This window comes from Gallinula chloropus (genome assembly GCF_964237585.1).
Source record: "Gallinula chloropus genome assembly, chromosome: 1".
NCBI classification, from domain to species: domain Eukaryota; kingdom Metazoa; phylum Chordata; class Aves; order Gruiformes; family Rallidae; genus Gallinula; species Gallinula chloropus.
In genome coordinates, this window is record NC_140085.1 from 52,467,139 (window position 1) to 52,494,447 (window position 27,309).

The 27,309-nt window shown below is 41.6% G+C and overlaps 1 protein-coding gene across 1 annotated transcript; it reads right to left on the reverse strand.

Annotated features, from left to right (window-relative positions):
• SLC17A8 (solute carrier family 17 member 8) lies at nt 1-26,976 on the reverse strand (the record flags this gene model as incomplete). The annotated part of the gene is made up of 12 exons (XM_084275142.1): nt 1-339; nt 948-1,075; nt 2,431-2,541; nt 3,802-3,934; nt 6,017-6,166; nt 7,644-7,783; nt 9,104-9,190; nt 10,459-10,546; nt 11,010-11,124; nt 16,218-16,336; nt 19,376-19,628; nt 26,831-26,976. The coding sequence occupies 12 exons, from the start codon at nt 26,974-26,976 to the stop codon at nt 1-3; spliced, it is 1,809 nt and encodes a 602-aa protein (XP_084131268.1).
• Nucleotides 26,977-27,309: the final 333 nt, after the last annotated feature.

Sequence of the window (27,309 nt, forward strand, 5' to 3'; positions counted from 1 at the left end):
TTATGACAAATCTTGAAAATTTCCATTTTCATAATGGTAAGAAGTCTGTTCTTCCGTGTCTTGAATCACTTGCTTTTGCTTTCTCCATTCCCTCCTCTGTACTTCGCTGTTTTGACTGGTAGCACCATACGTTTTCTTTGGACTTACAAAAGTTTCATTGTTCATCTCTGTTTCTTCAGCTAGTTCATCCTGATCAATTATGCCACATTTCTCTTCATTCAGGTTTTCAGGATCAGCCCACTCCTGCTTCTCCCCAGAAGCAAAGATCGCGTAGAATATCACTCCACTGTAATGCACCAGGGCTGCGATCAGAAAGACGTTTTGCCATTCTTCCCTTGTCTGAAAAAACGGTGCAAGTCTCACGAAGTTTGCAGTAAAAGGGAATATTACTCTCTGAATTAGACCATGAATTAGTACATATGGAACAATGACCGTGATCACTGTTTGACTCTGTGTTACAAATAGAACAATTTATGAGAGTCATTGTGAGTCATGTGTGAGAGTAATTTATTTCCATAACAACAGCGAGTAAAATAAAATAATGGGATTTTTTTTTCCCTCACAGTGAGATTTCACTCTTGCATGTGAAATATTTGCAGAGTAGAAAATGCAGGGATTTCTCTAACAACTACGTTAATCTTGTTGTAGATCAGTGATTGCTTAGGAACCCTAATAGAGATGTTTCCCAAGTCCTATAAGCATTACCTGGTAATGTGGATATATTGCAGAGAGCCAGCCTCAGGTGGTATCAAATAATATATCCCTACATAGATAATTAGTTTATAATAGCCAATAATCTTGCCCCAATGATCTTATAAAAGTGAATGTTTAAAATAACGAACAGCAGAAAACAGCTGCAGAGATTGATGATTAAATGGGGTTCCCAGGGAGCTTACAAGTGCCTTAACTTTTGTTGCATTACCTATTCTTTTTCCTAGAAATATTACCTTATGTTTTGTCATTGCACCAACGATGAGAGGGCACACCATGCCCGACAGCGTCCCCACGCCATTGGAGATCCCCATCAGAATGCTGGCATAACGTGGGGCAATGTCCAAGTGATTCACATTGAATCCTACAACAAATGAGAGACAATGATCAACTACATAGCTTTGTGCTACCAGACCAATGATTTTCAAGAGCCATTCTGGCTGAAGAAGCCTGAAACAGGTAGGAAAACCCATAACCATATGCATGAGAAAGAAGGGTAGTATTTTCTTGGTGGTAAAGATGGAAGATGTCCAACTCTTTATTCTTTTTCAAAACCTCCTTTTTCCCCCACCTTTGGGGTTCATGTTGTATAGAAAATATAGTTTTGTTTCGGCCTTGTAAAAAATATCTGTGCTTCCCATCTTACACAGAAAGAGTTTTTAATTAAAGAATGAATGCCTCATGTTTGTCAAATGTCTAATAACTTTTTATTTAGGTAGTAGTAGTTTTTTAATGCACATTTTCTTATTCTTTAATCAGCAGTTTAACAACATTATAAAAAAAACCAGAATATAAACCAGTAGGAAAAAAATTACCCTTACTGTAGTGTATCTTCTGGGTACATATTTTATTAAGAAATAAAAACAAGTAGTAAAAATCAGCTCAGATAATTATCTTGCTCTAAGTGATAAAAAGTAGTCACATGACCTATGGATGATCATAAGAAAGGATGATGGATTCCAACTCCATGGGATTAAATACAGTAAAAAGCTAAGTACTGGGAAAATCCTGCAATAAATTGATTGATCCCTGCTATGCAAACACCTCATAACTGATCAGTGAAACTACTTCCCATCTGCGTAATCCTGCAGACCAGCAGTTATGTTGCTGGTTGATTTTGCTCAATAGACCCATCTTCTTGGCAAATCTGCTAGCTGATGCCCTTCTATCTTCATAACAAATGGGATTTTTTTTTAATAAAGATGCTACTGGTGGAGCTGCAAAAGTCAGTCTGGAACTGGTGAGACCCATGGAAGTGTTAGAAACAGCTGTTCTGGAGAAGCGCTGGTTATAGGACACAACAGAGAGAGGACTGACCTAGAAAGCAGAAACTGGCAGCTAGGGCTGGGAGCGGGGTTGCAACTGATAGCCTTTGAGCAACTATTCATTCCAGAGTAATTGTCTCTCTCTCCTTTTAGGGATACTGTTTATGGAAGAAGAAAAGGTGGCTGACACTGTGAAAGTACATTAGAAAATAACAGCACAAAGCTGATGTCTTAATAAAGAGCAGGTTCTTTCAAAATTTCACGTCCTGTGTGCAACACGGTTCATAGATACCGAAGTAAATTATTTCTGATGTGGGCAAGAAATAGGGAATACCCCATAAGCAGTAACACTAAGAGCAGACAGAATAATAGAAATTATGACAATAACAACAGTGAGGACAGCAACATCACTTTTGTCACTCATAATAAAAGCAATAGAAAGATTCATTCTTACCTGAAATTGCAAAGCCACTGAAGCCTACTGCTAACACCAGAAAGGAAATAGCCACACCTCTTGTATGAGAATAACCAACTACCAAAAGCAAGGTTGCTTCCATCCCAAAACCTTCAAATTAAACACATGGAAATAAATTACATTTAAATTACTGTTGGTCATGGAGATACTGATAATTTTTAGCTAGAATAGTAACTTAAAATGAAAAAATAATTCCTTCATATCTTAAAAGTTATTCTTGAGCATACTTGGCAGCCTTGTGAATTTGCAGAAATATTTGTATATTTATTGCTGGAGAATATAATTTTTTTCTCTTTATTGCTGTGTAAATGACCCAAGCAATTGCTGAAGTTAATTCACTGAGCAGTACATGGAAACAAGGAGGAAGTGACCGTGCAAAGCACTGGAAAATTCACAAACACACAGACATGATAGGGAACTGAGAAAAATACTTCTTGCCTTCTCATGATTGTAGTGATGTGAGATGTTCTTGGTAAATGGAACAGAAGAGCCTTTTTCAGGTAAGTGTGCCAACACAATGGGGCATCCCTGAGTATCACAGAGAACTTCCAGTCTTTGCTATTACTGCAAATTAACTTTTTCTAGTATGTAACATGACAATCTTTCTGTTATTTTTTTTTAAATGGCACTGTCAATACACCCTGAAAATACAGTGACTCTGAGATTCCTTTGTGAAGATGCATAACCAAACTGCTTAGCATCTCTGATGGCAGGCATCTATATTTTGGGCAGCCTGTGCCATCTACTAATAATGTAAGCCAGGAACTGACAAAGTAGAGCGTCTCCTCAGGCTATCTGGCTTGAAATTTTTGCTCTTAGTATCTTTGTTACATGTAGATGTCATTGATTTTTCAGTTCAGTGGCTGAATTTTTTTGTGCTAAGTAAAAATGAGTGAGTCCATCCATCCACAGCCTTTCTTTTACCCAACACATCCAGCCTAAACTTGCCAGTGAGCTCTGCTGGAAGTAACACACAACACGGCCGGTTGTTACAAGGCTGTGTCCCCTGGGAAAGGGTGTCTCCAGCACCACAATAGGTGGTTAGGTTTGTCTGTATGAAATTGCAGAATGAGGCCTGTTTCATCATGCTGCTCTTCTGGGCCGGTTCTTATTACCCTTCCAATTATTAACCAGGTTTCTTGCTTCCCCCCTCTTTAAAAGCATGCTCAGATGCATAAGGATTTATACCTTGAAAACATCTAACATCAGCTCTTCATTAATTGTTTCAGATTAACCAATGCAATCTAGAATAAATTGTTCATTGCTACAGTTAAACATGGATCAGACTGTGATATCTGCATCGACTGCAACACACAATTGAAATACCGTATTTTCAGAAGCCAATAGTACCTCCACAGTTCATGACCTTCCTTACAGTGGTTGTGGTTAGAATCTTCCTGCTCCGTAAGAAGTCAGCTAGCTGCCCTCCAATGGGTACGATGATTGTCATGACCATGTGAGGAACTGCTGACAAAAGGCCAACCTGCAATTAGACAGATGAGTTCTTACTTCTCACATCTTCCCTCAGGATTTAGGGGGAAAGAGAACAGAAACCATACCTTTTATTCACCCCTGCCCCCCTCCATTGGGCACATTTTTATCCAGGATGCTTTTGTGGGAGGATTGCAGAACTTTAGTCCAACAGAACTTGAAATAAAGACCTGTGTGGCCTTAGGATGAAGAATCCACAACCTCTCTTGGCAACCTGTGCAAGTGCTCTGTCACTCTCAGAGTAAAAAAGAGGGTTTTTTTCTAATGTTCAGATGGGATGTCCTGTGTTTCAGAACGTGCCTGTTGCCTCTGGTGCTGTCACTGGGCACCATAGAGACGAGCCTGGTTCTGCCTTCTTTGCACTCTCCCTTGAAGTATTTGTACACATTGATAAGGTCTTCCCTGAGCCTTCTCTTCCCTGGGCTGAACAGTCTCAGCTTTAAGCCTTTCCTCATAGTAACTGGAGAGGCGCAAGTTCCTTAATCATCTTTGAGGGCATTCCTTGGACTCTCTCCAGTGTCTCTGTCTCTGTCATGCTAGGGAGCCCAAAGCTGGATACAGTACTCCAGTTATAGCATCATTAGTGCAGTGTAGCCGGGAAATATCACCTTCCTCTACCTGCTGGCAATATTTTCCTAATGCAGCGCAGGATACCATTCACTACCTTTACTGCAGGGGCAATGATTCTATGATCCTATGATTCTATGTTGCTGTCCAGTAGGACCCCCAGATCGTTTTCTGCCAAGCTGCTTTCCAGCTGGATGGACCCCAGCATGTACTGGTGGATGGGCTTGTTCCTCCCCAGGTGCAGAACTTAATTAGGTGCCTGTCAGCACAATTCTGCAGCCTGCTGAGGTACCTCTGGATGGTGGCACAACCCTCTGGTGTATCAGCCTCTCCTCCAAGTTTTGTGTAATCTGAAAACTTGTGGAGGGTACACTCAGCTCCATCATTCAGATCATGAATAAAGAAGTGAAAAAGAATCAGACACAGTATTGAACCCTGGGGTACACTGCTAGTTTCTGGCCTCCAACTAGATTTAGTGCCCTCTGGGGCGGCCATTCAGACAGGTTTCAACCCATCTCACTGTCTGCTCAACCAGCCCATACGTCAACAGCTTGTCTATGAGGATGTTATGGGAGAGTGTCAAAGGCCTTACTGGATAAGGCAATGTCCACTGCTCCCCCCTTGTCTACCAGGCCAGTCATGTCATAGAGAAGATTATCAAGTTGGCCAAGTGTGTCTTGCTCTTGATGAATTTTGTGTCAAAGGGCTTTTAATGTTTCTGTTATCTCTATGCAAAAAGAGGGTTTTTTACAGAGTTTCAGTGATCAGCATTCCAGAAGCTTTTATTTGAAGATATAGTGAGAAGTTTGTGTTTATTTTCTAGGATGTTCAGCCTCCTTACATTCACACTTGAGTCAGTTTTGCATTAGCTTTCAACTAGCACTTTGCAAAAAGGTACAACCCTTGCATTTATGAAATGCATTTCAGAATAAACAGGCCTCTTTTGTCTTAGCACCCCTGCCTTGCCTGGCCATTCAGAGTGTCATTCTTACCACAGCAGCATTGCAGAACCTGGGCAGGCTGGTGCTGCCAGACCACACAGATAGTGGTGGTGGTGGTGATCACTTGCTTGAAAATAATTTACAATGTAACACGTAGGGGTTTTTAAAGGAATTTTGAGGAAAACTTTTCTGGAACAAATATTCTGAAGTCCTCATTCAGGGTCTCAAGAGCATCAATCCATAAAGACTTCGACTGCTTGGTGTCAATGAAAAGAAATTAAATATTAAACTGCCAGCACTAACCAAAATGTATATGACTACTTACCTTGTGGTTTTCAGGATATATGTGTTTTTTTAACCAATTCTCCCCAAACCACTTTTCAGTTCTTTTCTTTTGGTAATAATTTAATGCAAGCAAGCTTTCTATCAGATCACTGGAAGTATGTCATCCCAACACTACTGTGAATAATCTACTGTAATGAGTCCAGAGAGATCTGGGGATCTTCAAGTACTCTGCATCTCCAAGGGTGAGGTCTGAAGGTCACTGCTTCATCTCAGAAATTTACCTTGCTTATCGCAAACCCAAAGACTTCTTCAAAGTAAGCAGGCTGACTTATTAGGAGCAAATAGAAGGTCCAGCTTCTGCAAAAGTTTGCCACAATGATTGCATAAACTGGCATTGAAGTGAAAAATCTCTTCCAGGGTGTACTAAATTTCTAGGGGGGAAAAAAAAGTCATTTTTGAGTAGACAGAAGGCAGAAAAAAGAGCCTAGTATCAGAACTATCAAGTACATAGCATCAAATTTACACTGCAAATCTCTTACAAAGCAAGCAAGAATGATCTGTTGGATTAATGCAAAATCCAAGGATCTTTCCAAGAACAGTTAGAATGTTTAAGATGACTACTCCACTATTATTTCTCTACTTGCTGAAATTACACAAGGTCTTCTGGAATCCTGCTATTTGGATAACAGGATCAATCACAGTATTAAAGAAAACTAGAGGAAAACCTTGTGCTGTTGACCACCTTTAGGCATGCTGCAGTTTGAGACATTCGACTGAAAGGACTGTGAAAAAATAAAAGATTATCCAAGCTAAGAAATATGTGGTGGTGCAGCAACAGGAGCTACCTGCTTCAATCCAATTAATGGGATTGAAACTCTTGTGGTAGAGGATTTAAGGATTTCTGTAACGTGCTTTCGGCACTTCCAGTTTCTATTTATGCCTCAATGCTCTGTACAGGAGGAACAAACAACAGTTCAGAGCCCTATTCACTTAGAATTCAAATCAGAAGCTGAAATATGTCACTATGGCAATATGTATTGACAGTCTTCTTTTTAAAAAAAAAACCCAAAAAGGTAGTTGTGTATGAACACATGGTGGTGGTACTGAAGTCCCCTCCATTAAAAACCCCTGTACAAGAGGAAAAACATGACCTGGAAGGAGTGTGTGTGTGTCTCCAGCCAAGATCTGAGTGACTCCCACCAAACTTCAGAAGCATGCCCAAAAGGAGAGCCTGGTACTTTATGCTATTACACAAAACATGTAGAGAATAGAGTTTGGAGTTATTGGACTACAGAATGTTCTCAAGCAAAAAACCAAGAAGGAATAGTTCATTGAGAAACAGAGTGTTTTTCACTGCTAGCAAAAATGAATTATTTAAGGAAATGGAGAGATGCTTAGATTTTAGTCTTGAGTTTCCAGGAACTTTCAGGATCCTCTGTGAGAGAGATCTTAAAACAATGAGCTGAGCTGGTGTGAGAGTGAGTGGGGGCAGAAACCGTGTCACTGAGCTTTCAGGATTTCAGTCATCCTTAATAAGAATTCAAAAGGCAACTGGATAAATTAATATTTGCAGCCAGTTTCTTATTTAGCTATTTCCATTAATATTTTTCAGAACAAACATATTAGCTCCTCGAGGGCAGGAGATCAGTGTGTTGTTTTGCCTCACTCCTAACTCCTTCCCCTCCCTAGAGTAGGGATGCTCTATAAAGCCAGGAGCTGAAACAACACTCTGTGTCCTGCCTGTACCTGAACTCATCCTGTCCAGCTACGTGGCCCCGATCTTGTACTTTTCATAAAAGAAAAAGCCCCTCAAGACCAACAGCAAATAGTTCTGCTCCTCTTATGTAGCCAATGAGCCGTATGCTCATTTTGTGGAAAGCACCCACAAATGATAACATTTTTACTTACACTTGCACTAGCTAGGCTGGAGCCTTCTCCAATACTTGTCTCTATATATATCTTTTCTTCGTTGGTTATTGTGGGATGTGCAGCAGGGCTCTCATAGGCATGAAGCAGCCAGAACATGTACCAAACAATCCCAAACATTCCTGTAGTGGCAGGAAAAGCAAAGAACAGTTTTAAAAGAGAATAATAAAGTCACAATTCAGTATCTGTAGGTCTTGAAGTTTGTGTCAAGAGCCAATTAAACCAAGTCAGGGTAGAAAATATGCCCAGGGAAGTAAGAGACCATGATAACTAATTCTGCACATATTGTGTGCCTGCTTGCAAAGCACTTGAGCATTTTGTCACTTCTATTGCATGATATGCATGAAGCAGAGAAAAGGCAGAAGCAAAGGTTTGTGTGTGGGTCCTGGGCAGGGTCACAAACTGCATAAAAGAACTTCACAATCAGATTGCAGTGGCAAATCTCATGGTGCAGCCTCCATCACCGGGGCACCGCAATACAAGATGGACACAAAAGTATTAGAGAGTGTCCAGAGGAGGGCAGTGAGGGTGGTGAAGGGTCTGGAGAGGAAAACTTATAAGGAGAGACTGAAGTTACTTGGTTTGTTCAGTCTGGAGAAGAGGAGGCTGAGGGGAGACCTCATTGTGCTCTATGGCCTCCTGATGATGTGGAGTGAAGGGGCAGGTGCTGATCTCCTCTCTTTGGTGACCAGTGATAGAACCCAAGGGAACAGCATGAAGCTGTGAAAGGAGAGGTTTAGGCTGGGTATTAGGAAGAGATGCTTTACTGAGAGGATGGTCGGGCACTAGAACAGGCTCCCCAGGGAAGTGGTCACAGCACTGAGCTTGACTGAGTTCCAGAGGCATCTGGACAATGCAGTCAGTCCCATGCTCTGACTTGGCTGGCCCTTTTTGGAGCCAGGAGTTGGACTTGATGATCTTTATGAGTCCCTTCCAACTCAGGATATTCTATGATTAGGGTTGCTGAAGTTGCTGGGTTTGCTCTGTCATGTACCAAGAGCAAAGGGCAAGACATCACACAGCATACCCCTGTGATGGGCTCACTTTGCACAGATTTTATCAAGGGTGAGCAGCATGGGGCAGATATCTCAGGGCAGAAGGTTTTGGAGGCATTCAGCTTCCCATCAACAGCATTTGCTGCAGCATTTGCTGTTAGACTGTGCTCCAGGACACATCTCTCATACATGTTTTTGCAACTGCATGCAACACTGTCACTGAGTGACCACAGGTTGTAGCCCAATCATTACAGTTTTAAAACATTTTACAACAGATGATTACAAAGTAAAAGCTCTCAGAAGCTGCAGTAAGTAGGGAATAAATTGGAATACCCATTTGCAACATCTTTCCCAAACCAGCTTTGATCCATACTTGCCACACAGGTTTAATAAAACCTCTGGCAGAACGAGTCTAGTCACAGATGTCCTTTATGTTAAGCAACTCACCGTATATATAAAAGACTGATGACCATCCAATATATTGCACCAGCACACCTGCCAGTGGCATGGCAACCACTGCACCTGCATAAGACCCTGAGGAGAGAAAAGGATGAAGAAAAGATGTCAACCCAGGCTCCAGTGCAGAGGATCTAGGCAAGTGCTCAGGAGCAGAACTGGAGGGACACTGCAGGTTGATTGACACCGTGGTTTTCTCGTGAACATGAGGAATGGGATGTCAACTGTAAAATGTAGCATGGGGTGGTGGGAAGGACGGGCTCTCACTGATGTGGGATCACCAGTCTCATTTTGCAGCTAGAAGCACTGTGCCCTGTAGGTAAATGAGATTTGCAGAGCTGAAACTGATGGCAAATCACCACGCTGGCAAAAGCCGTACACACCGAACTGGGGAATCCCTCCTACCCCTGTGGCGTATAAGGTGAGCTCTAGAGAATCTAGTGGCCCAGATTTCATAAGCTATTTTGGCATCCAGAAATCCTGATGGGTGCAAATATGCTGGGAGGCTCCAGTTGTGGTTCATTTTCCCTACAGCAATAGGAAAGCTCCAGGCAAGAAAATGGGACGAGAAACCAGGAACTTGATTAACATGGGGTTTCCTAGTTTTTCAGCTATTCCTATGCACCTCTCAAGTGCATGAATCAATGATCAGTAGCCACTAAAGTGGGTGGTGGGCTGCAGGATGGATCTTTATCTACCTGGTGCTAAGATTTCAGGAAGAAAGCATTGAGCATGTAAGGGCTTCTCTTGTGGTCTGTTCTACAGAAAATGGAAAAACATAAATAATCACTAAATCTTGGAGTCATCTGTAGGAAAAATGAAATTCCCATTAAATGAAAACTGCTTTTATTCTCTTATTTCATTCCTTTTACCATTTTTCCTGTACTTTAGCGCTGTATTTTCCCTACCCTTTCAGTTCCACTGGCAATGGACAGACTGATTTTTTCCTCTGACTTTTTCATTTTCCATTGAATATTCTGTCTTCCAGACGTTCACCTTAAGCAGGTTTTACCCCAACACCTGCATTTATATTCATTGTTTTCTTTACTGCCTTTCCCAATTGCTTAATAACCGGAATCCCTAAAGATAGAGCAAATGGAAGGAAAGCAAAAAAAAGGTGTGATTTCTCTCATGTGGAACCTCTAGACCCATTTTAGTTTACCATGAGAGTCATTCTGTGGGTTGACTTTAAATGATAAAATGGTGACGTACTCAACAAAAAGGTTTCTGTCCTCAGAGTTCAAGCTGAATGCAGCAAGGGCTAGAGTGTCTGCATTTCTCTTTGAAATAACAAAGTGAATAAAATAAGCCTACTAGGAATATGTACTTACATAAACCATACTTACCACAGAATGATGTGGTCGCCAACCTGCTTCTCTCCAGTGGTGGAGCCCACTTACTCCACATCCCATGGCAGGCTGGGTAGGTGACACCCTGGAAGATATTTCACATATAATTTATCTAATAAAATTTGTTTCCACTGCATTCCTACTGCAATCAGTTGCTGATACTGCCCAGCCTGCCTAGCTGTTTGTCACCATGGAATGATGTAGGAAGGGTTAGGTAAGCTTTGTTGTTTGTGTATGGAGATGTCAAATGAATTTGTATAATCATTTAAATGGTAATATGTACTGGGGTAGAAATACTGTTTCATACATGCAGTGAATGTCAAAGGTAAATTTAAATAGATCACAGTGCAGCACCAGAAACCAATTTTTTTTTAAGTAAACTTAAAAATATAAATCAGTTTGATTTAAAATTGGTCATCCTAGATATGAATAAGAAGTAAAAATGTAGATTCATGAGAAAACTTGACCAAAAGATCTTTTGATATTTTAGAACTAAATCTCCCAAAACAAATGATATATAAAAGGACCAAAATGTTGAGTGCTCCTACCTCCACCAGACCTTGCAAAATCCTTACAAACATCACACAGCCGTAATGAACTCTGGCTGCAGAAGGGATGAACATGTTCAGTGTGGATGTTAGAAAGATAGCTGCTCCAAACACCCTATGGAAAAACATAGCATGAAAGGGAATGTGGTTATTTACTACTTTTCCGAAGTGACACTGTCCTTGGGGGTACAGTCACAGAGACAATTTCGCATACCATGATCTCACCCACCTGAATATATGTGAAGTCCCCTTATTGGGAAAAGGGGCTACATACCCACATGGTCAGTGCACATTTTCTCTGAAAGAACAGAAGTTTCATACATATTTAAGGAAAGGTGCTGGATTTTCCTTTTTATCGTTGGAATAGATTTGGGTGTTAGTACTGGAGGCTAAGCTGTTTATATGAGTCTTGACCCAACAGAAGCATTCTTACCCTGGAAGTAGTTAAATTCTGTTCTATCAATAGGGTTTAACTTAAATCAGGTAAAGGCTCATTTAGGTGACTCTCTGAACACAGGCATGTGCTCTGTAACAGGGCTGCTTGAGATCAGCTCCTTTCCAATGTGAATTATCTAAGTAACGGCTACAAGTGTCCTTTGTGACTATGACACAGAAGGGGCATTTCTACAAGACAACTTCTGCGAAAAACATAATATAAATATCCTGTTAACATACTTGGGAAGAGCACTTTACTGCAGGTAGGCACAAGTCAGTTGAGGCTCTAGATTGACCTGGGGCCCTGTGCCTTTGGGAAATCAATTACAGCCTCCCAAATGTTAGCACCCATTCGAGAAACAGGCAGCGGAAACCTCTGTGTGGTGTTAACAGCTCCAAGCACCATCCCTGAAAGTGGAGCCCACTCAGAGAGCCTGTGGTGGAACTCAAAACTGTGTCTGCTTCACACACCACCGTCTGTGGGAGCTTTTCCCACCACAGACATGCGCTTTCCTATGTTTCGCTGTGGCACACGCTTGCTGCCCTGTATCAATAATAACCAACAGTGACACTAAACATGAAAGACAGCTGGGCTACAGGGCAGCCATCTCAGTACTGCACGGGCTGCAGGTTTGCCAGGCACTGATGCTGCAGAGCAAGGGAAAAGCATCCCTGCTCACCCAGCTAGTGAAAGACATCTGGGGAGTTCATTTGGAAACTGAGGCTGCTGCACCATGAAAAACATCACTGGAGACCAAATAAGAGAGTGGGAACAACCAACTGGAACAATCATTGAAATTACTATCATTGGCAGGAATGAATTGTACTTGATTTATTAGATTTCATGAATCTTCACATCTGGCTGACCAAAGCCTCAGGTTTCCTTTCTTTGCAGCGAATGGGGTTCAATGACTGCACCATGCATGCTCAGAATATCAAGACTTCATTATTCCATCATCCGTGGAGCTGCTGAGGAGATCCGCTAAGATCCTGTTACAGCACTGAAAAATATCACAGTTGGCAGTAGGAGTTCTCCACAACTGCCAAACACAATTTAAAAGGAATGGATTACTGCAAATCCTCAGTAGTTTACTGTCCTCTTTGTGTTGTCTGCAATTCAAAGCAACCATGTCTGGCTCCCTGCAGACTGCCTCTGTGCGAGAGACCTTTCATTCTGCAAACAGAAAGATGCAGCAGTTGGTGACCCTGGGGACCACAGCCCTTAGGGAGATGGGAGATCAGCCCAAAGCTGCATGGTCTTGCTCTAAGACTCAAGGTGACACCCTAAGAATAAAGCAGCCCCTTTTGTTAAAGACCCTCAAGTCCTAGCAACGCTGATGTTAGCTTGATGTTAGCGTGCTGTTGTTTGTGGACCATCTTTTTTTTCTAAACTACACCAATTCAGCGCCTTTTAACAAGTTTTGAAGTGTCATGGTGTGTGTGTGACATTTCAAAAAGACACATTAAGCTTCATTCTGATGTATCAATGGTATTAGACAGATATTTCATTTGAAACCGTGTGATTTGGACAACAGTATTTCTCTCCCTTTTGATTTTTCTGCCAAAGACACACACATCTTATTATGCAGAGCTGTTTATCACGCTCCACTTTAAGATATTGATAAAGTTTTAAAGCCCTTTGCTGCCATTCTTTTCTTCTTATTATTGAAACAGGTATTTCAGTTGTTTATGTTTCAGTCTCTTTTTCGAAAACTTATCCACAGGGAATATATGCTGCCTCAGTTTTTGAATCTGGGCTTATTATTTACAGTAGTATTAATGGCAGTATTATAGTGCAAAGAATCTACAGTCAGAGATCAACAGTCTTTTATCTAAATTCTGTACACCTACAGACAAAAACAACACTCCATGCCTAGACAGCTCATAATCTGAACGAGAAGAAAGCACTCAACAGCTGAACACAAAAGCGAAGAGGCCGGGTAGGCTGGCGGAGGGAAGCGACAAAGGAATGGGTTTATATAGAAAGCAGTCTGAAAAATCTGAACTGGAATACAAAGCCTATGATCATATCTTGACATTTAGGAGACTCCTTTCAAAGCCAAGTAAACATTTAGCTGAGAAATATTATTTAGCTCTCTATTATGATCATCGCAGAAAAGAGTTTTGCACCTTACTTCCTTGCTACTAATGGAAATATCAGATCTGGTATCGTCGTGCTATTGACAGTCGCAGGGAGCTACAGCAAATTATGTAAATTAATAATAAGCACATGAACAAATAAGCCATAAGGAAGAGAAACTGTTTAATTATCCAATCAGCCTGCTCTGCAGACTGAGTTTCCAATCTCTGCTACTTCATTTAGTGCCAACTCTTAATATGCCTGGGTTGTAAATGCATCATTTATACCGAGTTAGAACCAGTCACTCTGCTACTACTACTAAATAAGAGGGTGAGTAGTGTTTCCACAAAGAGCCAACCTCTTTCCAGCAGTTCACTGCCATTTATCCCAGAGACATTGGTCCCCACTACGACTAAAAATATCCCAGTTCTGTTCAATTCATTCACTCTTTCTTCTCTCCTCTCTGCCCTGATCCCCAGCCAGCTGCCACTTTGGGATCAAACCAGACTTCTTCAGTGACAATCTCCTCTGCCTGGCAGGCTGCTGTTACCGAAAACCGATATCAGGAGATGTCTTACGTTTCACGTATCCTTGTCGCCACCGAACAATGATGGAATTACTTTTGGATGCACAACTGAGGATAAGCAGCATGGCAAAGGGATATTGTCATAGAATGGTTCGTGAGCTTTTTGGTGCAATGCAGACTTACACAAACTTGGGTGAATATATAAAGCAAATGACATGGTTTTAGTTGGTTTTGGTGCAAAACCATAAAGCACCCAATATTCCCAGCTGTCCTGAGATCCATTTGAATCCCTCATTATTACAAATAATTATACGCATTAGAGAGGTGGGGGTGGGGACCATCCACATATTTTCAAGGTTGTACTGTACTTAAGCAGGATTTAAACAGGTGATAAAAGAGTCTGTACCTAAATCTATAGTGTCAATAACTGGATAAATCCATCGCATTGCTGGAGTGCAGCCAGGACAAGAGAAAAGATTTGTCGTTCTAGCTGGGACGGGTTCACAGACTGGCCCCAGATCTCCTGGTTTCCTACATCTTAGCAAGTAACCCCTCCAAAACAGCAGCTCTACACCGCTGGTGATTCTAGCCAAGCTGAAATTGCTTGGGTAGACAAAGAATAAAGGAAAAATGGGGTGTTAGCCAGACCTCGAATCCTGTTACAACAAACGGAAACTGTCTTTGAGACCTTTGGGATACTGTCTCTCTTTGCCAGGAATTTGTTGTTCCTCAGCAAATTCTACTCTTAATCACCATTATGATAGTCAAATCCCTAACTTTATGTTGTATTATGGCATTAGGTTGCATCTGAATGTCTCCTGGGGACAGAAATAAACCTTTCTGTGCATATTTGCAACACATATGTAAGGAAGTAGTCAGCTGACCAAACATACTGAGTTACAGTGTAAATGGTTGATTTTACTGTTTGCAAAAAATTAAGGAAACAAAAGCCAAACTAATAATACGCTGAATTATTCAACCAACAGTGTGCACATCTGTGTTTTGGAGCCCTTCTGTTGCAAAAGCTGGTGGCAAGAGTGAAAAGGCTGGGGAAATGATTAAGCTTAGCTAATTTGTTTGGCTTATTCGATAGATGGAAAAATACTCAGCTTAGGCACTTTTGTGTGGTGGGGAAATGAATAATTGAGGATGCTAGTAGTGTTGAAGAAGCAGAGCAAACTGATCTCTGACTGAATAACTTTTGGTCGCAGACAGAGGGGAGTTGGGACTGAACAGAGGGGAGTTTGGGACTGGAAGTGTTTCTAGATCAAAGTCACGTCTTGTTTGCAGAGAATAAAATGACTACCAACCATCTTTTTTATCTGCAGATCCCAAACACCCCTAACATGCACATGTCATGAGCTCATTCACAACCAGCTGTCTTGAGATAATCTCCTTCTCTCTGTTATGACCATATTCCAAGTTCTGAAGACTTTTTTAAGTAAAGCCTGAAATCAAAGTCAGCTTTGGTAAAAAAAAAACCCAAAACCCACAAAACTTTTCTTACTTTTATTTTCAAAAGCAATTAAATAAAAATTATAAATTAAATCAACCTACAAACACATTGAACATGGAATAAATCTGTATAGATGCTCAGAGTTCAAAAAACAGAAATCATGAGGCTCTGTTAGGAGTTCTAGGCAGTCCTAGTTGCAAACAGTCAATGCTGGTATCCAGCCATGGTGAGGGTGTCCATGTGCATGGGAATGGATTTTCTTTAGAACATAAATAGTTCTGTGATTCCTGTATAACCAGCTGTAGTCAACAGGCAGGTGTTTTAAAGGAGAACAGTGAAAATTTTTTTCAGAAAATGTTTATTTGATGTCAAGTTGAGTGAAAAAGCCCTAAGGTGACATCTAAAAGATAAACGCTACAATCATTATCTAAAGCATTAGGTGTGCTTTTCCTAACATTCTCCAGAAAGCATTATTGTTTAAAGAAAAAATGTGTAAATATTTGATATGAACAAATGGAATCAGGAGAATCAGCACTGGGGCCACAACAGAAAACCAGTCCCTGTTTTGGTTACATTCTAAGTACTGCATGTTCAGTTTCAGGTGTGTATTCCTGAAACACATTAATTCACTATTTTGGTAATCATCATTTAAACAGCACAACACAGTCATCAGGCTGTAAAGCTTAATTATTTTGATTATTGTTTTCTTACCTGTTAGCAGCCAATTTGTTTGAAATGAACCCTCCTGGAATTTGTGTCACGATGTAGCCCCAGAAAAAAGAGCCGTGAATGAGTCCCACTGTCTCTGGATCCCAGTTGAATTGGGCTTTCTGTAAAGGAAACAGGAAAAAAATAATGCTGTGAGATGAAGCACACTTACTGTACGATAAGCACTATTTGGAAGTCATACAGGAGTCACTCATCCTCTAAATTGAGGCAGTTTCTTTACACTGGTGTTGCTGAGATTGAGTGTCCCCAGTTAAGACAAAAGGATGTGAAATTCCCCTGTGAGATTACTGGTTTTGCTCTTAGCATTCAGTCATGTGGACAGGAGGGGGAGAGGTTTCAGCCAGAGGGAAGCTAGTGCTGGAGCTTTATCTTAGCCTCTTGCCACTGCTTCCCCATGGGCTGCTTAGTCCTGAAATGTGCTGGGTGTTATAGCAAGGACCTGATGCATTTCAATGGCCATTTCCATTTCCCTATGAATATCAAGGTTGCTCAGGTCCTTTGGGTTGACCAGCTGCCTGGTCAAGCTGGTCCTGTATTATCCGTTGTTCTCATCAGGGCCAAACTCTGACCATCCATCATCTGCATGAAGTGATGTGGGAGCAGAAAAGTGGGTATCAAGGTGGGTATCAAAAGTGGGTATCAACTCCTGAGGACAAAGCAATCTGAAAATAAAACTAGGTAACACCAGCTAGCTGTGTATCTTCTATTAAAAGTGGTGCCAGTTGGTAGGGCTGGGTTTGGGTACAGAAGGCCACCCACAGGGTGGCCATAGATGGTTCCTTTGCAAAAACGTCTGCAGCCAAGGGAAATGCTTTCTCCATACACCTCATACCAAGCAGTTTCAGTCTTCTCAAAGCTCTTCCTGAATAAGGACATTACTCTTCTCTGACCACCTTGCTTGACATACCTTGTTCATGGGAGGAATAACCAAAATTCAGGGCAAAACAATGAGGAAGTGAAGAAAAGAAAGGTGAATCCAAGGTTCCCCTCCTGCTCGCCATCCGGGGTGGTGAGACAGGGCCTGGCTCAGTATGATCACACTAATGTAAGGTCAGTATCACCTTTTCCTCCTTGAACCCTCAGAATTCAGAAGAGCTGGCTTGGGGCAAAGAGAAACTGTAATGCTGCGCTTTTTGATCATTTTTGTGTTAATTGCATGGTAAGGAAAGGTGGCTAAGCATGACTTGAGGAAGCCGCCCAGGTGTCTTTTGGATTCTGAATTAAAACTGCTGTTAAAATACTACAGCCAAATGAAAACTAGAGATAAATCTTAACATTTCTTTTATCAGTATTACTTTCTGTGTGTAAAAACAAGAACCATTTTCTCTCAGTGGGTTCATTGTTCTTTTTTTTTTCCCAAACAAGCAAACTAGAAAAAAGCTCATCATTTGGCTAGCAGGGAGAAAGATGGTATTAATTAGCCAGGCATGTTTACAGAGGGCTAGAGGATATCCCTCCTCATCCGTATGCCTCCTGACAAGAGACCCATTTTCCTATGCCAACTTGCATTTCTGTTTTAAATACCTAATTTTCTACTAGCAATTTCCAGCTTAGTTTTGAGGTGGTGTTAATTTCTGAAGGCAGAAATACTATGACACATAGACAGACTTACTGTGTCAGGAGGTGCTCATGCCCAAGAAGAATAATTTGAGATTCTTGAGATGAGTTTGTTCAAATTTCTTCAAACTACCTCTTCTGAGCTTCACAACCTATGGAGGCACATCCTTTTTCTTTCTTCAGGGTGAAGCACAGGACCAGAAGGTCACAGAGGGACCCCGGGGGGGGCAGGAATTAGACTGAATAAATACAAATTCATCAGCAAGTCTAAGCAGACAGAACTGGTCAGAGAAGACTGCAGATGAGGAAGATCTAGGAAAGTCTTCATTGACTTTGATAAATCTAGCTGGGGTTTATTTAGTCTGATTAGAAATGCTGCTTGATAGCTAGGAAGGGGAGAGAAAAACACTGAAGGACTGGCCGTGTTATAATACGAGAAAGGTTTATTGAATCTTTAGCCCTACAGTCTTAAGCATCATCTTTGGTCTTTGCAGATCAATAGCCTCTTTGACCTTGAGTCATGCAGGAAGGCATATGTTTAACTTTGGAAATTTCCTATAGACACTTTCAGCAATTTTCTTTACCAAAATGTAAAGAATCTGGAAGAAAATCAGATGAATAACTGCATAGTTTTTTATTCATCTCTAGAAACACGACAGAAGGTATCTGCCTCTCTGGGGGATGTGTTTTGTTTTAGGGAATGTGCTAACAAAGGGTATCCATGGGCTGAGGATCGTCTCTATTCCCTGGTAGGTCTGATGATACTTTGTCCTTCCGTAGTGGCTTTCCTCCTAGACCTCAGCACATGGGGAATCATCAGGTAAGAGTCAATATTCCTGTAAATAATTTGCTAGGACAAAAATATAAAAAAAATATTTAAAAACCAAGTCAGTAAGTCGAGCAAATGTAAATGACGTTCAAATTCATAAATTCCATAAAGGAATTCGTGCTATCACAGCCATGTACCAAGGCAGGACTAGGGAAACTAAGGTATGTGTTGAGCATGCAGTTTCTTGGGTGCAGTGTTAAAGGTTTGTAGGCATCTGCTGTGAACCACATGCCATCTACTACAAACCTGAAAATAGCTTGGCACCTAGGCAGCAATCCATGTTGTCAGTAACCTGTAAAACCCTGTTGCCTTATTGCCAGCGACTCCTTTCAGGTCTTGAATGTCATCTACTGACCTGAACAGAGTTAGTGTAGCACTACATACAGCAATTAATATTTCTTCTGTAGCAGCATCAGAGCGCACTTCCCTGAGAGATAGTAAACACTAAAAGTTTCTGCCACCACAACAAAATCTGTCTGTGACTTGAAGATCAGGGACCTGATAGATATGTTAGCCAATTCAGTGCACATTTCTTCTATTTACATCCTGTATGACACTGCAAATCCTCAGGTTTTACAGATTGTTAAGGTGACTTGGACACCCAAGTAGGAATTAAAGCACCTACACATCTATATGAACCCAGATTGACTGGTCTCTCTCTTTTTGATCTATGTACTTTCATCAGTGACACTTCAATGATTTTGCAGTGGGTTCTGCTCAGAACGGTGAAAGGCAGATTTATTCTTTTTCTCACCTGCAGCTCTGGTTTCCCATTAACATAAACAGTGCTATTGTTCACCATTTCCACAATGGCAACACCCAGGTTGCACCGAATTCCAAAGGAGATGCAGAAGCCCAGACCACTCATTATGGCAATGATGTAGCGCTTGGGCAGCCCACAGCAGTAGCAGTCGCATGGTGCCGGCTTGGGGGTGCTCGCCAGCACGGGCCGCCCCTCTTCCGTCAGCTCAATGTGATCCTCCTCTAGGTTGGTGCCATCGATTTTCCTAAACAGGTGAAGAAAGAGAAAATGAAGCTGCCTTACTGTCTTGATTTGTTTGCTGAAACATAAATGGGCAGTTACGTGCTCCAGCCAGCTGATAAATGTTCTCGCGAGGCGTTTGTCTCTTGGTGGCGTGAACAGTTCATGCTGGGCAGGCTGTGAAAGGTTGGCACAGACTAGACTTTTCCATGAATGACCTCTGAAGCTCGTAAACCTGAGCCACCTGGCCAGGCAGCAAGCTGCAGAAATGTTCACAGGCTACTCATAAGCACAATTTTAAGAACTCAATGGAGCTTATTCTGCTGATTGTTAGGAGAATATACATCTGAAGGAATTGATAATTTCTAATTAGGTCCACTAAGCAGAGCTGGCACTAGGTTTCAAGAAGAGGGCAAATACAGCACAAAGCATGGTTTTGCTTAGCCCAAAATTCCCTGTGAATTTACTTTCACCTGTATGACAAAAATCAGAGCTGAACTGAAGGGAAGAGGAGCGTCTGGTGCCAAAAGCACCTATTGAAGATGCAAAAACACCAGGTCAAGACTTTCTCTGCCTGAAGGCATTTGAAGGCACAGAGTCCCTCCTTCTCCAAAACATCCTGTCACCACAAGGACTTGGGTCATTGCAAGGTGAAATGCTGCAACTCCTATCATTCAAGGTGTTGCCCTTTGTGTGACATTCTAGGCTGTTGATTCGCCACTCTTAAGCAAGGGCAACTGAAAGGGCTTTGCCTGGGCTCAAATTTAGTGTGGCAACTACAGCATGGCTGGGAGGAGCAAGGAGGGAAGGGGCCAGGGATGTGGGCTTTCCCATTTATTCAGGATAGGAGCAAATGGTACTCAGCCACTTCGACCTGCAAGAAGCTGCCCACCAGCTACCAGCTAACACGGGAGTACAGCCTTTCCTTTTCCTAGGAACTGAAGGATTTGCATTAAACAAAATGGCACTTCCATGTAATCTGGAATTGCATGATAGTGCAATTAAAAATCAATTTTGTCTGGCAGTCTGATTGGAGATGTTAATGTCCTGTGCTGTAGGACCAGGGAGTGCCTCGGGTAGAAAGGTGAGGTGAGAAAGAACTGAACAGTGGACAGGAGCTAAATCCTTCCTTCCTTAATAGATACCGAGGAACACAGTTTGATTCAAATGCAGAATATGTTTGTCTGACATGGTGAGACCCTTAAGCCCATAGTCAGCTGTAGATGCACAACTAGCCCAATGGACATGACCTGCAAGCTTGAGGTTAAGTGCTGACTGGCGGGAAGCCTCAGCCAGCAGCTACGTTAGGAAGACTTTCAGTTCCGGCACTGCCGGAGCAGTGAGCTCAGGATCCAGCTCCTTTTGTGTCTGCCACGGAGTTTCTGTACTGTGAAAATATGAACAGTTACTTAAACTAAAGGAAGCCCAGCTTGCCATATAAGATGATTAAATGATTTCATTGACGCTTTTCTGATAAGGAGTAACTTATTTCCTTCTTTCACACTTCTGCCTGACGGTGTTTGAAATCTAATGCACTTTGGTTTTCTACATAAACTTCAGCTATGAAGAGATGTTGCCAGAGCACAACTGGATGGGCTACACCTGGCAGACCTACACAGGAGCTGGTTGGGGGTTTTGAGGGAGTGGTGGTGGTTTAATCAGAGCTTTCTCCAGTTGCTGTAAATCTACTACCCAAATCCGCTACCCCACAAGAAAGTACTACCTGTAATCTATCAGACCGTGCTCTACAGTAAAGATTTTGCAGATACAGGTTGTGACTGTGGCAGCCTGGGGTGCCATAAGAACTTTCACTTTCTAATATGAAGTTTCACTTTAAAATCTCAGCATTTCCAGGATTTCCAGCTACAGGCTAACTGTCGTATCATTTACTATGCTATCCTTTTTTTAAAATGTTTTCTCACTAAACTGTTTACTCCAGAATAAAAGCCCAAAAGGTCCCTAAATTCACACTTCCAAGAGACATTAGAGTGGTTTGGGCCAGAAGGGAACTCTGGGGGCATTATTTGATTTAACCCCTTGCTCAAAGCAGTGCTAACTGCTTTGTCAGATCATCAGCTCGCTGTCAGGCTGGAGGGGAGACTTTGCATTTAAGCAAGGTAACATGGGGAATGTGATATTACGGTGGTGTTATTGGCGGTGATTGAGATCTTATGATTCACTGGCAGGGAAACAGCATTTATTAGTGAAATGAGAGTGCAGAGAGTGATGCTGTCAGGCACTTTGATAAAGAAGACACTATATATTCCATGCTCTGGGTGCTAGTACAGGTAGGTGTAAACTGAAATAAAAAAAAATAAAATCAAAAATAAAGATCCTGGGAAGTGAAAAGACAATTGAGTAAGTATTATTTTTAGAACTGTTGTCATCTCAAAAGATTTATTAACAAACCAAATGAAGTAATTTAATTGTCTTCCTCTAACATAATCTAAGGTACCAATTGGATTGAATTAAATCAAAGCACAGTTCCTCAAATGTTTATACCTTTACCAGACTCTCTCTAAGGGAGGTATTAGATTTTAATTGGGCAGCTGACAAAGATTAGCCACATCATGCAAAGCCCCAACATCTGTTCTGATCTGGACATTTTCAGCTGCCTGTCAATTCAGATAGGCATGAAAACATCTTTCGGCTCCAAATTCACTGTTACAAGTGGTGAGCCAGGACCAGCACTATGGGCCAGGCCAAAATTGCCTCTGAGGAGAAATTAATTGTTCTGCTATTGTATTCAACTAAATAACAAAAGCAGGTTGAGGACTGATCCATGACCCCAAATTCACACAGTACTTCTCATATCCCCAAAGCTTAACATTAACAAATCTCTCTAGCTGATTTCTCTCAGACAAAACTGTTTTGTGATAGCAGTCCAAAAATGGAGCTGGGATGAAGCATTAGCAGTGCAGACATCCCCAGAGCCAGTGTCTGACCTAGCTTTTTGGCCTTCTTTTATTGAGGAGGTATATAATGAAGGTATGATGATTCTGTGAAAAGATGAGAAATCTATCTTCCAATTAATCTTTATATTTTGGTAGCATTACAAAAAACTTTCACTTGTTGTACACCGATGATTTAGAGAGGAACTGATTCAGTGCCAGGGCACTTTCCTCTAATTATCTGACTAGCACAGGTGAGCATTTTGCTGCATGGGAAATGTTCTGTCCTTACATCAATCTGTTGCCTTTTTTTCAGCAAACATACCATACTTCACAAGTAAGAAGAGCTAAGCTATTTGAAGATCTCTGTGCCCATGTTCTGTGTCCAAATGTCATGATGACTGCATGCAAAATTTCTCCTCTACTCAATGACTTCACACCAGCATATACAAAAATCTTGAAGAGTGAAAGATATTTGTAGAGTTCTGGTCATTAATATATAGAATCCCTATAACATATATATATTTCCCAATCTGTATTTATGGGATTTTTAACACAGGAATTAATTACTTCTTCAAATGATAAAGTAGGTGGACTAGAACCATACCATTTAATTTCATTTGATTAAAAATGCATAGACTCTACAATAACAGGCAGATGTTAATACTTGCCACATGTTAGAACACCATCTAGGATGACTTTTACCAGACAGTACAGACTTTCACAAGCAGCTGCAGCACCATCATACACAACATTCAAACCTCACACCAACTAACCCAGCATCAGTCATCACATACAACAATTATAGATGATCCTGGCATAGCTTCAGAAGCCTGCACACTGACTAATGAAGACTATAATCTATCAAAAAAGCAGATACAATCTTCTGAGAGCTCATTCACTCTCTGGGGATTTGCCCAGGTGAAAATTGTCCACACCAAATCCTACATCAGTACAAAATCCCAGCACACACAGGCAAACCCTCTTAGGGCTCTTGGTGCCTGGGACCTCTCTGGCTGGTCTCTGCCTGGCATTTGCATGGAACTCCTGGCGTGTCTCGAACGAACACACTGTGGGACTGAGACTTACAGGCGCTGCACTCCCAGGCTGGAGGGCAGCCTCACAGTTTCTCCCCAGCGCCGCACCAGCGCAGCGGAGGGATGCCTCAGGGGTGCAGCAGCGCAACACTGACGGTGTGAGTTGTGCCCTTGCACTAACAGCACCGTACAAGGGGCCTTGCACAACTCACCAGCTGAGTCTGGACACCCCGTGGTGTTTTCACAGCTCTGTGCAGGCCACAGTGCACTGACCTCTCTGTACTTGCATCCAGCAGTAACATTTGAGGAGGCTAAGGCTGTGATCCAGCACAGGTGGAGGAGCCCAGTCCAATGCAAGGATATATTGCCCAGCTTTGAGTTGCAGTTTTTAGGAGTTTAGGCAGTCTAATCCAGCAAGGTACATCTGCAGCAGCCAGATGTACCATCTACACCTATCAGGGCCCAGACCACATGCAGCAGCTGTGTGACACAGCCCATGCGACTTTTGGCATTAACAGTGACATTATTGAGTTGTAAGCCTACTTAGTCAATTGCTCCTTCAGCAGGAAGCCCACAGGTGCTGTTAGCTAGTCCAAGACTCCTGAAACCCTCAGAATAGGCTGAGCTTGAGATTTGGCTTTAGTTCATCAATTTTTCTTTGACTACACTGGGTCGTAGTCAAAGACAGACCCTGAGTGTTTCTGCATGCCAGGAAGCTCTGTGGAAAAGCTTTTCTTTTCTGGGAAACTTACAAAGTCCTCAGAGCCCCAGCTCTGCTATCCATTCACCCCAGCCTTGAGTCCTCTAATTACTTTTTTTAATACCCTACTGTATTTAACTAATCAAGAACAAACCCAAATTGGCATTAAAAAAAACCCCCATTTTGTACAAAACTTCCAAAACATTTTCTAAAACATCTTCTAAGATCTTACAAATGGAACTGCCAGTGAGGGCCTAAGGAGAGGATGCCTCTCTGGTCTCGCCAGTTCAGTCTCTCTTGCCTCCCTTCCAGGATCCATCTACCCTGAAGTAACGTCCTACAGACAGACTCCTGTTTTCCAGCACCCACGAGATAATTTGAGGTTGCTACACAGCGGTGAGGAGGCAGTAAATCGCTTCATGCTGCTTGTGCTTTAGCACCTGAACGTGTCGGTGGACAGTCGCTATGGAGCAGCCAGTCTCTGGCAGCTGGTCTTGCCAGACACTGACTTCTGCATCCGCTCTGTTGTTTGCAAGCCCAAGGAGATGTGGTAGGGAGTCATAGGCTCAGCACATTTACCAAAGCTAAAGAGCATTTCTCTACCCACTCTGCTAGTTTTGCTCCTACATCAAGAGACGGCAGTCAGTGAAATCACACTCAGAGACCTCATCAGCAATGCACATCAATATACCTAATCACCTATCAAATGCTGGAAGGGAAACCAAATCCTTCTGCTGGTTTACAACATATTAAAGCCAATTGGATTGAAGAGCAAAGATGAGGTTGCAGCTGTCTGACATACACAAGTACCTTCCTGTAAAGACAGAAGCATGTGCTCTCCTTTGTAGGCTAAGCTGTAGAGGATGAAGTTCAAGTTAAAAACAGACATGTTTCATTCCTCACAGAAACCTTCAAACACAACTACGTATTTCCTAGGAGACTGCTCAACCTGCAGCAGTTCTTAGATCTGACTGCAGGCGTAGTATGAAGCTTTTATTGTTCGGATTTTTTTCCTCCACTGGCTAACACATCTAAGATTAGCACTGGTATACATACATTTAAACCAGAAAGTAATTAAGTCCAGCACATTTTCATGTATATTAGCTCATATTTGGTTTGATTCAGTAGCAATATTGCTGAAGTTGGATACCGGTACTATCAACTGTGTAGGAACCCACATGACGTAGCTACAAAACAAGAATAATCTGGATAATCTAAAATTTGCATACCCCTTTCATATAGCAAACCCCGTGGTAGTGCCACATCACATACTCACTAAATACAAACCCTACACATGTTTGGTCAAATTGGCCAGCAGAGCCCACAGCCAAGAGAATTTATGATTGAATAAATGACTTCACTTGATCTTTTAAAAGAAAAATAGAATCCCTGGAATTACAGTAGAATTATCATAAAAGTGAAAAAAGAAAAATATCAGACTTTGTCTGTAATGCTGTAAATAATGAAGAGAAGTTAAGTTGAAATGGTGTGAGACACAGATAATTATCTCCTATAGCACAGAAATAGTGTAACTGGCAATCCACGGTGCATACGAGTAACTTCTTTTAAAGTGTCCATGCTTATTTTCTTGTATATATGTGTTGCAGTATAATACCTTTTTCTGTGATCAAAGGCATATTTAGATGTGCAAAGAACAGCATCTTGTCTCGAAACAGCATTCCCAAAAGAAGGTAAAGGGATGGACATGAAAGCAAATATAATTCAAGCTCAAAAAATGCATTCAGTTGGAATGTTGTCCTGATCATCCAAAGATTTAAAACACTTACCACCAAGCATGCAAGAAATGCCAGTGAACTCTCTGGCTCTCATCTATTGATCACAGAAATAAATGTTGTCTGTGGCCATTACTAACAGGAATAATCCTCCTTTTAAATGAGAAATCCCTTTCCCTTTATGAAACTGGTGATTGTTACATCGCATTTCCATTTAACAAGCAACAAATTGGGGTTTTTTTCATTTTGTTGTTTTATGAACTGTCAGATTAAGATAAAAATCTTTAATCTTTTTTCCTCTTTTTTTGCAAGCAAACAGCTGCTTCTCCTTTTTCTTCCTAATTTGTTAGTCTCACTAAACACACGCACACAAACACACACGTTGCTACTCCAAAACCATATTTTCTTACTGATTCAGAACAGGATTTTCAAAATAGCCCCTGTAATTTAGGAACATTAAGTCTAACTTCAAGAGTGGCATCATATGGGAGTGTTAAATCCCATTATATCATCAGTTTTTCTCATGCAAGCTAAACCACAGAATTACTCACATTTAATTATTTAAAAGTGTTTCAATTAAAACACTTTTTCATGCTCTTTGTAATATTAGAACACTGTTTTGTAACTTATTTTCACTTTTTGTTTTGTTTACTATAAATACTCTGTCATCTGTGGGCATATGCTGTTGTAGCAGTACTCCTTTCACATCATCTGTCTTGCAGCAAGGTTTCTCTCACTATCTGAACTCAGAGACTAATTTCACAACTCTTAATTATGTTTTATGCTTATAGGTTTTTCTATCCTTCATTTCTCTTCAATACACCGAACCAATGGACCTGTCTGGGAATTTTCTGTGGCATTTTTACCTTCTCAGATTCCCCAGCGAGTCACTAACGGTGTTCTTCACCTCTTCCTTTCCCGGATTAAAAAATCTTTCCTTCAGTGAACCAAGCCCTTTAAAAGGCATTTTTTTTTCTTTCTTCTGCAATAAATCCCTTATGCTAACAGGCATTCACTTCTGCTGTCATATTTCCTGATGCCAGACTCAGGAGCCTCTGCCAGTCCCCTCGGTGACCTCTGCGATAACAACCAGTTGCTCAAGAAAGGAGCAGGGAAGGGGGAAAAAAAATAAGGAATAAATTAAAAAAGAAAAAAACTCCAACAGAATCTTCCAAAGGCAGAAAGTCAGTGGGGAAGAGCTCTGGAGCGAAACCCCCTCGGAAGCGCTCAGGGACTCTGTGACGTGCTCGCAGCAGCTCTGCTGTGCATCCGTGCAGGGTCCGGTACCTGTACGGGGGCGGCTGGTGCGGAGGCGGCAGCTGGCGAGCCGGAGGTGCTGCTGAGG